Source organism: Arctopsyche grandis, chromosome 8 (genome assembly GCF_051622035.1).
Source record: "Arctopsyche grandis isolate Sample6627 chromosome 8, ASM5162203v2, whole genome shotgun sequence".
In the NCBI taxonomy this organism is placed as follows: domain Eukaryota; kingdom Metazoa; phylum Arthropoda; class Insecta; order Trichoptera; family Hydropsychidae; genus Arctopsyche; species Arctopsyche grandis.
In genome coordinates this window covers 3,871,585-3,887,407 of record NC_135362.1, presented here as the reverse complement: position 1 = coordinate 3,887,407, position 15,823 = coordinate 3,871,585, and the positions used below count along the sequence as shown (strand labels likewise).

The 15,823-nt window shown below is 33.1% G+C and overlaps 1 protein-coding gene across 36 annotated transcripts in view; it reads right to left on the bottom strand.

Moving 5' to 3' along the window:
* Positions 1–713: 713 nt before the first annotated feature.
* CrebB (Cyclic-AMP response element binding protein B) overlaps positions 714–15,823 on the bottom strand; it is a 29,169-nt gene continuing 14,059 nt past the window's right edge. For 3 of the 36 annotated variants that reach the window (XM_077435902.1, XM_077435901.1, XM_077435898.1), the window contains exons 2-7: positions 8,763–8,951; positions 7,049–7,198; positions 6,748–6,910; positions 4,977–5,051; positions 1,691–1,810; positions 714–1,074 (exon numbers count right to left, since the gene is read on the bottom strand). In XM_077435902.1, coding sequence (XP_077292028.1) covers positions 860–1,074; positions 1,691–1,810; positions 4,977–5,051; positions 6,748–6,910; positions 7,049–7,198; positions 8,763–8,936 — 897 coding nt within the window. In that variant the 5' untranslated portion in view covers positions 8,937–8,951 and the 3' untranslated portion in view covers positions 714–859. Of the gene's footprint in view, positions 1,075–1,690; positions 1,811–4,976; positions 5,052–6,747; positions 6,911–7,048; positions 7,199–8,611; positions 8,685–8,762; positions 8,952–13,560; positions 14,490–15,823 lie in introns of those variants that run through there. The other 33 variants (XM_077435908.1, XM_077435904.1, XM_077435910.1 and 30 more) reach the window with 28 other exon arrangements.

Genomic DNA, 15,823 nt, shown 5'->3' with positions numbered 1-15,823 from the left:
CATATTCGTGTAGCCAAAGACATTGAATATACACACACACAGAGCATATAATATCAAAGACCGAGGTTCGACGACAATGAAAGACATGAGACATGTCTCCGATCAGGAATTCTACATCAAGGCTTCGAATGGCACACTCTCTATGTACATATATTCAGCGTCTTTGTGACGATTCCAAACTTTGATTTTTTTTTATAAATACATTTAGTCAAATGGTTAATTCGACGATATATACATAAAAATATTTTATAAATCTGTATTCTTCTCTGTGTGCACAATAAGTAGTTACTATTAATGGTACACACACGCATAAATAAAGATAATTTTTTTTATTAGATAAAACTATAACACTGACAATCCTTTGGCTTATCTAACACCTTCTATTGTCACAAGCCTTCTTCTTCTTCTTCTTCTTGACATAAAATATATGTATTTCCAATTATATTATATAATATTTACAAAACAACATTCTGCTTTTATATATATATATTTATATGTATATATATATCACATCAGTTAAGTGGAGGATTTTAGATTGCAAATCGTCTGATGTGATTTATTCACAAATCGTATGTATGTATGTAATGATATTCAGAATCGCGTTGTTTAAAAAAACGATCTTTTGACTATCTTACCATACCATTGTTCGAAATAATCAATATTTTGCAAGCACGTTTCAATGTTCGTATTTAACAATATATATTGAATTTTTGTTTGTTTATTTTATTGATTTTTTTTTTTTTTTGGTTTCGGCTTAGTCAAAAACCAAATTTCAACATGTTTTTCACAATACACGAGCGACGTGTGCGGCCACAAGTGTAGAAGCGGTTAGTCGGGCACAAATTCCTGGACGTGTGCCTCATTTAGACTTCTCCTCACAGTACAGTTCTTTCAACGCTTTCAACTCGTCGATGAGCGCTTTGTTTTGATTCTCTAAAACGGCCACTCGGTTCTCTAGGCACTTGATGTACTCCTTTTTTTTCCTACGACACTCCCGAGCCGCCTCGCGATTTTTCAAAAGCCGCATCTCTCGCTTTCTCGTCTGGTCTTCCATCATGGGTCCGCCTTGCGCAACTGAAAAAAACAAAAATGAAAAAAAAAAAACACATTAAAATATGCCAAAAAAACAAACAATTACATAAAGAAAAGACGTAATATAAATATAATAATATTAATTCCAAAATTAATCTTCAATCTATGTATAATATATATATATATATAAAGAATGCATAACTGTTGCGCATTCTGACAAGCAAATAAATACACCTCTACGTATTACTATTCAAATTAAAGACGATGCTAAGTGTGAGGAAAGCAGCTGAAACTAAATACGACGAAGAAGAGGGCAGATCAAAATTGTCTTAATTGTTTAAAATCATATTCAAAATCAGCCAAAATGTATAGAAAACTGCATCCAATTTTACAAGGGGTATATGTTTATATAATATTAATTTAAAAAAATGTATATATATATATATAGAAATATAATATTAAATACTGTATATAATATAAGCTTGGTTAGAAGCCAGTTAGTTAAGATAAACAAAAGTGTTCTCTTGGCCAGTGTTAAATCGATATTGTATATATAATATAAATATAAATCTGTACACTACGGTATATAATATAATATATATATGTATGTATGTAATAACCGACGAATTTTTCTAAATCTTCATATTCTAATAACTACCTGGTACAAAAAATTGACCATCTTGACTTGTATATTGTACAATTGTTCCACCTGAACCTGCATTGGGCATAGTAAGCGCTTGCAAGCCCCCTTCTCCTTGTAAAGCACCAGCTGGTATAACTGCAATATATTTGATAATAGTCATACTCATAACTCTATAATATGGTACATAAATCATTGTGATTTACTTGAAGAATGGCAGTCATTCTCGTGTTCTACGAACAAATTTTGAAACAAAAACAACAAAGAAAACTAACACTAGACTGTATTTTTTTCTTTCTTTCTGTGATAACAATTTTTTCCAACTTATCATAATATATACAAATCAATAAAAGTGACAAAGAATTCGACTGTATTTCAAAAATTAAAGAAGCTGTAATAAAAGGGGGGAGACTGACATGCTTATGAAAAAAAACTCTATATATATTAAAGGCAAAAATTTGTATGAAAATAAACATCGAGAAAGTCAAATATGAAAATTCATTAAACATTACCATTAAAATATGCAAAAAATGTAACATACAACGAAAGCTACAGCATTCTTCGGGCGAATTTATCAAATTTTAAAATAAAATAAAATAATGAAATGAAATATAATGAAAGTTAGTAGTTAGCTTAATATAATATGGGTACGATTTAACTGTACAATGAGAAAAATAGTTTGTATCTTAAAAAAAAAATGTTTGTGCATTATTTTGGTGCATTAAACAATCTCGTATTGTGCATCGAATAAAATATCTTGGCATTATAAAGTGACCATTAAAAGATATGAAACGATCATTCGAAAAAATACATTTTAGCATTAGAATAGATTCAAAAAGTGGCAACGTTGCAGTCTTCCACTACTGACAACTGTCAACTGTCAAAAGTGTTTACGTATTGCGTATGAATATGAATAATGATGTCAGGTCGTAGAGTCGAAGCCAAGATCGTAGGTGTCGAAGGTCGCAAGCCGAATAGTAAAAAGGAAGGAATCCAGTAGAGAGAAGCGTTGGTCGTTGTCGGTTCGTATTTTGGTCATTGTAATACACATTTAAGTAGCAAACATCCGCTTTTACCTAAGTAGCAAATATTTTTTTCAATGATCAAAGCAAAGTTTCTAATGCAATCTGTATCCTTCATTTAGAAATGCGCACAAATTTTTTGTAATGTTTACAGAAACTTTTTTAACCCTTTGACTGCTACAACAACGATAAATCGTTGTTTTGAAATCGGCGAAGATTGCTACGACGATCGTTGTTGACGTCATTAATTGTCGTATTTCAATACTTTCTTTGAGCCACCAGCGCATCAGTGGCACGAAACATTTTTTTTATATACGTATTTATATTTATTTTTCAATCAAGCTTTATAAATATTTATCAATTTTTTAAATAAAAGCTCTTCAATTTCGGGTTCATCATCAAAGTAAATTTCGGGTTCGTTGTAAATGTCATATAAGGAGTTATTACTTGGGAATTGATTATTATCGATAAATTCATTTTCAGAATCAGTAGAGCTGCTGATTTGTCGAGTTCCTCGGCGAGGAGCTATTATTTCACTTTCATCACTTTCACTGTTCGATATCATTTTGCAGAGTTAAAATAAATGGCAAAAAACAATAGAAATCCGCTTTCAATTATATAGGTCACGAATTCATGCAATCAATCAAATGCAACTGAAATGCATACAAAATGTTTATGATACATGTTGAAAAATTATTTGATTATTAGAAACTTCGCATCCTTGTGTGTCTCGCTCATACGTACACAATTAAAACCAAGAAAGAAAGAGAGAGAGACCGCTACCTGTTTCGAATATATCGCATGTTGTAAGGATACATCGATATCTAAAAATAGATTATTGAAAAGAATAAAGCCTCGGAAAACAATCGTCAAAATTTATTTAGTGTATATATGTAGGTATCTCTTTCGCACGCACGCATGTAAAAGCAAGACAGAAAGAGAGAGCACGAGTCCACGACTGCTTCTTAAAAATGTATATAAAGTATTATAAAAATTACGAGTGTTCGGCGAAGTAAGTATGTAAAAAAAAATATTATATTTATTTTTTTTCAAAATAATTACAAATGTTAGCATTTTTCGCTTGGACATTGAAAAACCTCGTAGCAGCCAAAGGGTTAACGTACAAAATTTTTTTTAGATACACATTTATTTTATAAAATGGACGTTTAAATTATTCCCACATAATATTAATTTTTCTTGCACCAAAATATGTATATCATGTCTTCAGAACGCAAAGACGATCATAGTTTCGCAAAAAAGATCAAGCATACCAATTTGTTAACATGTATTTTTAAATATCAGAAAAAAAGCATCGATTTGGGCCCACCGAGCACACATACAAGCATGTTATGATTTTTTTAAATGCAAATAAGTTTAATAATCACGTACCAGTTTTATAATAATTAAATCCCAGATTTTACATTAACAATGACGATTTCAAACACAAACACGCCAATTGTACCCCTGAAAAAAATTGCTATTTTCGCCTTTGCACTCTGAAGATACAATACATGATGTACATATGTATATACAACTGAATACGAGTGATAATTCAACCCAAACACCAAAATGCTTCAACGAACGGTTAATATCGAACTACGACTCCGTAATAACACTAGTATGCGTAAATAATAAATGAAAATATTAAACATACACATTCAATGAAAATAATAAGAAGCTTTTTAATGTGTTAAAAGCAGTTTTAGGTTTTAGTAGGTTTTAAAAACACATAATACATATAAGTAAAAAAAAAATAATAAAAATATACAGACAGAAACCTTTCAAAATAAAGCCAGTAGTGTCAACATGTTGGAGTATAGAGAAATAAATAAAAAATAATAATATATCTTGCAAACTTTTTTTTTTGCTTTTTTTATAAATAAAAAAAAAATAGAAAGATGATAAAATGTTAAAAGATGATGATAGACGTGAGAACTTATGGAGTGTGTGTGAACATAATGAAATGAATGATATAATATCGATGAAAGCCCAACGAAAACGCTCACCGGATAATAAATGCTGAATTAAACAACAAATAAGGGGCATTCCAAAATATCTCTATTTTCAAATACATAAAAGCCGTTGATCAAAAATACTTTTTTGCATTAAAAAAAAAATACAACCAAAATTCGCTTTACAAAAAAATATTTTCTACTACTATTCAATGTGGATTATTATTAATTCGGAGGATTTGGGATTCGGTTGGATCTCAGTGGGAATGGGGAGAGTCTTGTTAAATACAAAACAATAACTGCTCTAGCGGCCAACATGTTGAAACTAACCTGACGAAAATGGCAAGGGAGGCGGCAATGACACTTCGCTCTCGCATTCCGATGAGTTCGTTTCCAAGCGATTCTCTGCAAAGTGGGCCACCAATAATAATATCACACATATTTTGAACAACTCAACGATATACATTATAGCACATTAGTATAAAATAAAATCGTTCCCGTGTATAACTAAACCAACATTATATGTGATATTACTTTTAAATTATTAATGCAATTTTTAGACACCAGGCGATCTGATTAAAATATATATCATGATAATTAAATCGATAACATAGAATGGGCTCATAAATGACAAAATTGTATAAAAATGGACCGAGTATAAACAACTGTAAATTTACAAGGCAATTCTAATAAGAAATTACTTGCTAGTTTGACTTAACCCTTTTGAGTGCTGACGTCTTTTCTGTTGAAAGCCCGCCACGCTGAAAATTTCCAACTAGAATTAGTTAGAAATCCAATAGAAAGCAGGTATAAAAGTTGTAGCCAATCCAAACAAACCCTAGATAACCACCGCCGAGGATTTCGAGCATTGTAAAGGTGTATTTAAATTATCTAATATATCTTGCAACAATATAAAATAAACAAAAAAGTCTAGTAATGAATGTATGTTCCCAAAACTAGTTCCATCTTCTTCATTGTTGTTCAAATGTAATGCTCACAATCTAAATGCCAAGCCACAATCTAAAATACTTTGCAGTTGAGGATTTCGATTTTGAGGATATGGTTATAAATTCAGAAAATCCGGTGTAAACCAGTCTATATAAACATTGACACGGATTACGCAACTTTTTTTTCAATGCTACATGGAAAGGCTTAGCGGGTAGTATTCTTGTTTATTTTTTACATACTCAAAAAACAGGCTCGTATTTCAAGCTCATGGACTTGTTGGCAAAACGCCGATCGGCGTTGGTCAGCACTCAAAGGGATAATTTATAAATATTGAAAAAAAAATTGATACAATAAAAAAAATCAAATTACATATGAAATGAATTTTCCAAAATTTATATAACATTTTTTAAGACAATTAATCAAACGAATCGAAAGTTTCTGACAAAAACTGCCACTTATGGGCCCACCTGTACTTACAATTACATGGATATGCTCAATACAAAATATGTATATTAAACCCTAGTTATAAAATAAGTTATAATAAAAACTGACTAATCAACAACACTATCGTTTTTGAAAGCTCAAATATCATACAAATTAGTTATGAAAAAATGACAATTAATGAATAAAGCATTATTTAGTAGCATTAAAGTTTCATAAAACTTACAAGCAATAAAAATTCACAAGGCATTATCACTATTATTATTATTAACAGGAAAAAATCATTTATTTATTATTTATTATTAATATGAAGGGCTCGGGGCAAGATAGTGTCAACCATCATTTTGGTCCAAATTGATGGTTGACACTATCTTGCCCCGAGCCCTTCATATTATGTTTGATATATATATATAAACAGCATAAAACTCAACTAAAGTGCACTAAATTATAAGCTTTTATATTGGATGAGTATTACATACAAAAATTCGATTCTAATAACAAATACAAATAAATATATATATATATATATATATATATATATATATATATATATATATATATATATGTATGTATGTATGTAGATCAAAAACTAGTCGATTCCTCAAATATTTACTTTAAACTGAATGGAATTGTATTACAATATATACATCTAAAGATTCGCAGTAACATAATAAAATAATAAGTGTGAATATGAGTCATGAGGTTATTATACCAGCTATTTCAGCTCCGCCCAGCTCATTCAGAATCTTTCTGTACGAAGGCCGCCTCGTCAGAAGGTCCCGCCGTTTTTTCGGATTCTCGTCGTCGCTTAAACTATCGTCACTACCCGAGTCCATTTTGACAACGGACGACACTAAACTCGGCTCCGATTTTATCTAAAAATCAATGTGGATCATTTCACACGATGCATCACGGTTGGGTGGGTGGGGGGGGGGTCAGTGGTTAGGAGAATTGTATACAAGCGTCGACTGTGTGTTATTTTTCTGTCGACGGAAACAACAAAGATTACATACCTGGAGGGTTTGCAGCGAACCCTGAGTAGTGTGAATAACAGAACTCGGCTTCGATAGTAGGATTACGTTTGCTTTAGACATTTGCACTGATTGAATATTTGAAGGCGTTTGTATTACCGATTGCTGATTAGGCTGAATCACTGACTGAGCCTAAAAACAAACACTGACATCTAGATAGGCTATAACATTTTCGAAGCTCTCAAAAACACTACAGAATATAAGTATGTATGTAAAGAGAATAAATAAAAAATATTTTCATCAGAGTTAGTTGACACATAGAAAATAATGAAAAAATAACATTTTTATATGATTTCTTCTTCTTTTTTTTTTTTTTGCCAATTCATTCAAATCGTCTAATTTGCCGAACATTAACAAAAAAAAAAAAAAACCAAATTGTCCATTTAAAAAAAGGGATAATATTATTGGCACGGCTGTAAAATAAATTACACGACAAATGTCAGAACGACATTTAATGTCAAATTAACATCTCTAAAATGGCTCGCACGACAGAATCGACGGTCGCCCGGCAAAGAAAAACGTCAAACGGGCTGCCAGTAACAAAAATAAAATTTGACATTTCAGTGAATTCATAACCAGTTGCATTTTCACTGGGTAATCGTAATATCTTAACCGTTTGCCCGCGGCCGTCTACTATGGAAGCTTTGCGCGACAAGTCCGTAGCGCAGCTGTCTTCCATAGAATTTCTGAACTTTGCACGGGATTTTGAGCCTTATATGCGCCCATTTCAACTGTTTTAAGGTTCAAAATTGGTTGAATATATTACTGAGAGTTGAATGCCATCTGTTCAATTTGCTTAAAATGAATATATACCAGTCGAAATTAGTTTTTTGTGGAACCATACTGAAACAGCGTTTATGTGACGTCACGTGTGTTGAACAATGGCGACCATACGTCTCAATTGTATGAAGAATGATTATTTGACAATTAAGCCAAAACTACGAGATATATTATGTATTTTATTGTTTAAAATAATACTTTATGTGTTAATTAACATATCTGGTTACTTGAGTAAATATTAAAATCTGTATTTAAGGTCGAAAACTCGATTGCTAAATTCGCGAAAAAAGTGCCACGTACAGGGCTTGTTCGCTATATTTATTGCCGCGGGCAAATGGTTAACAGCCAATATTTATTTAAGGGTTAGGTTAGGTTAAGTTAAGGTTGGCCCTATTAATTTACGATTAGGTTATTAGGGTCGGTATTTATTTTTGTCACTGGCAACCCGTTTGACGTTTGATTTACCGGGCGAAGATCGAATCTGTCCGACGAAGCTATTTTAGAGAGGGGCATTCTTTTTATTTGCCGGGCCGATAAATGATACCCTTAAAAAAATGACCACATGGATGACAACACAATCATATAAAAACAATAACACACAATCAATTCTTCAAATAGACGAAATGATTATAATTAATTTAACTGAATATTTCATTTGAATATATTTATGTAGATGTCACGAATAGCACAGCACAGTCACCCCTACCGTTCAGAACAAATATATATATATATGTGTATATTAATAATTTAGGAGTATTATTGTACCGTAGACATATTACAAAATTTGAGATAATTCGCTATAGGTTGTTAAAAGTATCTTTGAAAATTCTTCTTTTATCTGTAAGGTCAAATAAAAAACATAATTATACGAACGAGAAAAAAAAAGTGGTATTGTGCATAATAAAGAAACTTTTACGTAATTCGTTCGTACCACGGCGGGGGCTTGCGATGTGAGCTGAAGCTGAACGATGCTGGTAGCGGTGACGGCGTGAGAATTCACATTCACGGCTTGACCCGAGGATGATGACTTCAGGGATTCGACAGCGCTCCCTGTGCTACCAGCCCCATTCTCCTCGACCATTCCGTCCATGCCCTAGAAGGGCACCTGAAATTAAACAAAAAAAGAACCACTCTCAATTGCAATAATATTTGAATATACTAGTAATAGCATCGTACGGGTTATGGCATATTAAGTTACTAAATAAAATAAATGTGTTTTATAAGTCCTGTGTTCGGTCCGCACGCGGTTGTATTTTTTTCAAATACATTTATTTTTAATCGTTTAACACTTTGAGTGCTGACATATTTTCTGTTGAAAGCCCACCACGCTGAAAATTTCGCCAACATTTCCAACTAGAATGATTTAGAAATCCAATAGAAAGCAGGTATAAAAATTGTAGCTAATCCAAACAAACCCTAGATCACTACTCTAGTTAACTACCGCCGAGAATATCGAGTTTTGTAAAGGTGTTTTTAGACTCGAATATATCTTGCAACAATCTAGTATATAATTTCGAAAGAGACTTTGCATATACAATATGTGTAACTTTGGTTGTTTAGTTCGTAGACAACATATTCGATTCATTTTTGTTTTCGATTCATAGGCGCCGATTCGATTTTTTTCAATTCAAAGGATTCGAAGTCCACGAGGGGCGAAGGCGCCGGATTCTGGTATATACATATAATTTCGAAAGAGACTTTGTATATAAATATGTTTGTTTTTGTTCGTGACAGTCAATTTAATAAAAAAAATAAATAAGTATTCAAATAAATTTATATAAAATAAAACTATTCAAATAATAAATTTCATAAAATGTTTACTATTAGATTAGTCATTTTTAAGCGGTTTATATTACAAATACCGAGCGAAGCCGGGTAAAACAACTAGTATAAAATAAACAAAAGAAGTCTATTAATGAATGTATTTTTCCAAAACTAGTTTTAGCATATTCATTGTTGTTAAAATTTAATGCTCCCAATCTAAAATATAATACAAAAGCAGTTAGGGATTTCCATCGAGAAATTCTGCTATGGTTATAAATTCAGATATTCCGGTGTAAACCAGTCTTTATAAACGTCGAAAAATTAATGACACGGATTACACGACCCATGTTCAATGCAGTTTTTTTTTTAATGCTACCTGGAAAGGCTTAGCGAGTAGTATTCTTGTTTACTTTGTACATGCTCAAAATACAACGCCTATTGGCGTTTTTCAGGCCTATGGACTTGTTGGCAAAACGCCGATTGGCGTTGGTCAGCATTCAAAGGGTTAATATGAAAAAAAAATGGTAAAAACAATATAAAACACCAATAGAAAAATTAATTAACTAAATAAATTTTCAATATATGGCGTTAAATGCTCACAGACTTGCCTAGAGGAAACATTGGCAGCAAACAGTATATATAGAAGTTTTTTCTTTTGTTATTATATTCGTACATTTTGTTGGCAGTGTTTTAGCTGTGACGTACATATATACATATGTCGAATCGAAACGACTATTATAGTACGGCGAGCGTTATCGCAGTTACACACAGACACACAGAATAGCAATATTATATATGATGATACGAGTCATCTCACAAGAATCAAACAAACTGATAACACTGAGCAACAACAAAACCAAAATTACTAGAGCGAATTCTAATAAATTTTTACAAAGTTTGACCCACTGAATTCGAATACAACAATGATATTGTTTATTGGATATGAATATAGAAGAAATTCACAATTTTACAGATTTTTGGCTTTTTCTTTCTTTAACACAAAATCTAGTATTGCTGTGCCATAAGTGGGTATTGGAATCAATAATCAGATGTTTTTTCTATTGATTAACTTAACCAAACTTTAAAACTTAAAAAAAAAAGATATCTTAGCAGCCAACACCTATTTATTTAAGGGTAGCCCTATTCATTTAAGATTAGGTTGTTAGGGTCGGTATTATTCAGTCTCAGTGCCACTAGTAGATATGTGAAGGTAGACCGCATACTAAAGTAGCACCAAAATATACATATGTACATATACATTATGATTCTTAGCCTCATAAATATAATCTTCCCTGTACTGGTGGAATATTACGATAACCTTGTGAATTAATGGTATTTTTGGTACCTTAAACAGAGAGATGTAATAAGAATAGAGGGGCCCTTACGAATAAATAATTGTCGTCAATTTTATAAATACGCTACATCGCACGGAATACGATCGGATCAATTTACTTATAAAAATGTATCCCATGTTGTTTATTGTGTGTTTTTGAATGTATTGTGGAATTTTTACCGATGCTTGCCCATCTTGCGAGTAATATAAACAAACAGATAAGTTTTTATCGGACATACGTCGAGCACCAAGCATCAAATAAGACTGATGCTAAAATTATTTAGATCTGTCCATGGACAGAATGTCACTTGACAACAAAAGAACACCTAAAGCCACTTCTATTAATATTACATTTCTCTGGCCTTAAACGACTTATTTCATTTTAACAATAACCCGCATAATTATAAAGAAAATTTTAAATAAAAATTAACATTTTTTTGCTAAATGTTCTGTATTTTTGGCCATGACACTTGGAAACTCTATGGTAATTCGTCTATTCCGTCACATTGCGGTGGTCACTAAGACAATTTTTGGCATGAAAATCGCGAATACACGAAATCACAATATTTGGCACTCAAGTTCTCGTTAGTATGATAGTTATTTATTTACTTTACATATACAGCCGAAAGGACCATTGAACAATAATATTATAAATTGAATAAAAAAACAATATTAACCCTTTCAGGAGTACGACTGTACGGGTAGGGGTACGGGCAAAGTAAAATGGCCCCGCCAGAGTATGACCGTACCTGTACGGTTTGACACATTCAATCACTCAAAATACTCTACCTCTCTCATTGTTCGACATATTTGCATCTCGTTTTTTTTCAAGTGTTGCTGAGGTTTCTCTTTCACTCTTGTGTATATATATTTTTGTATTCGAATAAAGAAACCAAATTTAACGAGGCGTGAAAGCCAGTTAAATTTTTAAGACTGAACATGATGACAATTTTTTTTCTAAAGTAATATTTTCCACATGTAAAAACTATAAAATATGTTCCGAACGAATAACATTGAAACGTCTGACTAAATTTATTTCATTTGACCCTCATAAAAATAATTTAGCGTAAAATTATAGATTTATTCTCGAGAGAATTTGGTCCGGAGGTGCAAGGCAAAGCCGCCGCCGGGCAATAAATCAATCATATAATCGAGCGAAATATGTCAACTTTAAAACTTCCCACAAAATAAGAGTGTTCGCTCGGATTTTTCAAGTTAGTTGATTCCGAAAAAAAAACTCACTCTTGAGACGTTTCTGGTGTTCAAATTAATTTGGTATTTCCCTACATCAATTCAGGTCTAACATCAAGAGAATCTTGACCGATTGATTCATTCAATTCACTATTGCCAGCAGCATAGCTCGGATGTTAAGCTTCTGCTTACCGTCAAGAAGGTGCCGGGTTCAATCCCTGAATGAAAATGAATTTTTCAGAGTATGCTGTTGGTCAGACCTGGACTTGTGACTCCAGGTTGATCGTTTCCTATCAGAGTTTGCCAATTTTCTCTGATTTCATTGTTGAAACGGTTCCCGGAAAAAAAAAATTGGCTAAAAATCCTTCCTACCTACTATGTCACCACTATTTGAAATTTGATTGATGTACAATAAAAATTTATGTACAATTCATAGATGTCTCGTTAATTTGCGAGTTTTTTCAGTGTCTCGCAATTCAACGACTTATAATAAAAATGCTGCATTTGTATTTGTAATTGGCCAGGAAGGCGCATTGGGATTTACCTGTAAGGCCTTCCTGGTATATATGTAAAATAAAAATTATAAAATAAAATAAAATAAAAAATTTCTTCTCCTATTATATTTTTCCAATATTTCCAATATTTTTATACTTTAGTTTAGTTATGTAATGTGCTATTTAATTCATATTATAGCTTTCATTATTTTTCTTTTCATTTGCTTATTTTGTATTTACCTTTTTCATTTGTTTAATATTTGTAAATTTCAATTTCTTTTTATATTCTATTTTATAACCTTTTCCAAATATTTTAATACTATAGTTTGATTATGCAATGTTCTACATATTTTGTCATGCCTTTATTCTTTACTTTTTAATTTGTTTTCCTTATATTTATCTTTTTCATTTTTGTAAAAATCTATTATTGGACTCGGATGTTACATATATTATTTATTTACTATTGGTTTTTTTTATACATATCTATGTACATCCTGTCTGTTGATTTTTCAATTAATAAAATAAAATAAAATAAAATAAACTCACTACTCAAAAGGTTAATATAAGAAAAAATTAAATGAATGAATTAAAACAATAAAATAAAATGCATTTAGCATTTGTATAAATCGGAAAAATGATGATGACGTTAGTATGATGGACTTTTCGGCTGCATGTTTCGTTATAGAGATTTCAGTGACTTTGTAACCAGTAATCACTGAACCCAATCCTATGTATTACAACTGAAAATACACTTGGTCTGTAAATCTCGATACGTATCGATAGGCGAGCTTCGTTTCAAATGTCAAAATATTATAAATTTTATATTTATTGGAATTTGAATAGAGTATGTAGTGTGTCAGATAAATTGAAATGCAACGGCACGACAAACAGTGTAAACACTGAAAAAAATAAAGACGACTGGCAACACTGACAAACACTGATTGCGCAAACATTATCTATGGTCGGAATCGGTTTGTTTGCGACAGGTCGACCAACATTGTTTACATATGACGAGCGAAGCGAAGGGAGAGGGGAAGCGAGAATGGACGGGGGTGGGGGTGGGGGGAGGGGTGCAGGCGAACTGACAGCCAGGAGCGGACGTGCATTCGCTTTGACAGCAGGGGGGAGCGGAGGGAGGAGGGAGGAGAGAGGAGAGAGGAGAGAGGAGAGAGACGGGAGCGCTCCCGACGGGCGGGCGACGAAGCTCGAGGGCTACTCACGAATGGTCACGTCACGGTCGTCGAATGTCGTGCAGAGTGACGCGTCGGCACGTGTCGTATGCGAGTCGATACGACGCGTCGCTGTCGTCGGTCGGTCGGTCGGTCGCTCTGCCTCCAGTCGGCAGTGCGCGCGATATGTATGCGAATTTTACTCACAGGTGTCGCGGTCGCGGCCACGTCGCTCTCGGGCCCGCTCGCTTTGGCTCGGCCCGAGCGATTGCGTTTCGCGTTTTGCGTTTGGCGTTTCGCGTTCGACGACCAGCGTTTGCAGCCAGCGGTGTGATGGTGATGGTGATGGTGATGATGATGTCGAGTGACGCTGTCGGCGCCACCTCTCGACGCCAAACACTAGGAATACGAGACGGCCGCGGCCGCGACTATTCCGCGCATTGGACTTCTCTGTCCATTGCGCATGCGCACCCCGAGCGCGCCATCTCCGATCCCTTTCAAATCGTTCGCTACCAATAATTCCACTGCTGTTTCAAATTACGGCCAAAACACACCAGCGCAACTTACCAAAGGCTACCAACATAAGCTTTGCGCGTTTCTTTTCTTCCTTTTTATATGCAGTGTGATTTTGGGCCGAGTTACGTTTACTTTTTTACATACCTCCTTTACGTTTCACATAGCTTTCGTAATCCCTAAAAATAATTTATAATACACCCATATATACTAACCTGAAAAATCTGCATGCCATATATAATATTCCGTTTGTTACAGACATTACTAACAAACTAACCAGTAGATTCTATGACAGAATCACTAATAACCATACTAACACACTTGTGAAGAGTCTCGGTGATTACAACAAAATGTCTATACCCTTCAGGTATAAACACAGATTACCTTAACACAATCTGCTTTAGGTCATCGACTTTAGAGAGTCTTTAATTAATATTATGTATTAGATGTATTATGAACATTTATAAGGATTGTAAATAGGTTTTGAGCTCTTTTTCCTATTATGCTTTAGATTAACATTAGAATAATATAACACTGTGATTACTAACCAAATTAAATTAAAATTGTAAAATAGAAAATGATCAGTTGATCAGTAGCTATTAAAATAGATATAAGATGTATTGTGAACATAATTTCGTAATAATAAAAAGCATTTAAAAATCAAAAACATAGCTTTCGTGTTAGTGGTCATTTTTATCTGTTATCCGATCGTTTTCATACTTTGCCATATTGCTCATTTTGGTCATCAATATAAGTAAATGGAGCCTCCGCCATTACGATGGTGCAAATATATCGTGTAAGACGCGTTTTACGACGGTTTTTTTGTTAGTTTTAATATTATGTGACTTTCTAGCAGGGAACCGAATAAAGGTCTGTTCATACGACTAGGGTTGCCAGATGGTATCAAAAAGGAGGACATGTCCTCCTTTTCCATGTTTTGTCCTCCCGTACCTACTGTAAGTCCTCCTTTTTGCTAAACATCGGGCGGGACTTATTTATGATGATTTAGTTTCATGCATTGAGTTCTTGAGCATCAGAGGTTGACGATGTTAAGCTACACGATCAATATTGTAACTTGATTTCATTTCTTAAATCAAAATCAGATGAAGATGAAGCATATTATGATTTGAAGTTGCACGAGCAGTGGACAATCTACTTCAAAAGTGTTAAAAACATTGAATGTTTCTCAAAACTGCTCAAGATATGCGAGTTTAATTTTTGTATAAGCGCACATAATGCAAATGTGGAAAGAGTTTTTTCACTGATTAATACTCAGTGGAGCAAAGAGAGGAATAGACTAAGTATGCAGTCAGTTAAATCTTTAATTCTTACTCAATACAACTTCAAAAACATGACATGTGAAGATTTTTATAATTATTTGTTAAAAAACCAAGAACGTCTTTCCAAAATTGGCAGCTCAGCTAAATATGATTAAAATAAAGTAAAATAATATAAAAAATTCGTTTAATTCCTGAATGTCCTCCTTTTTTTACAGAAAATCCTCCTTTTTAGA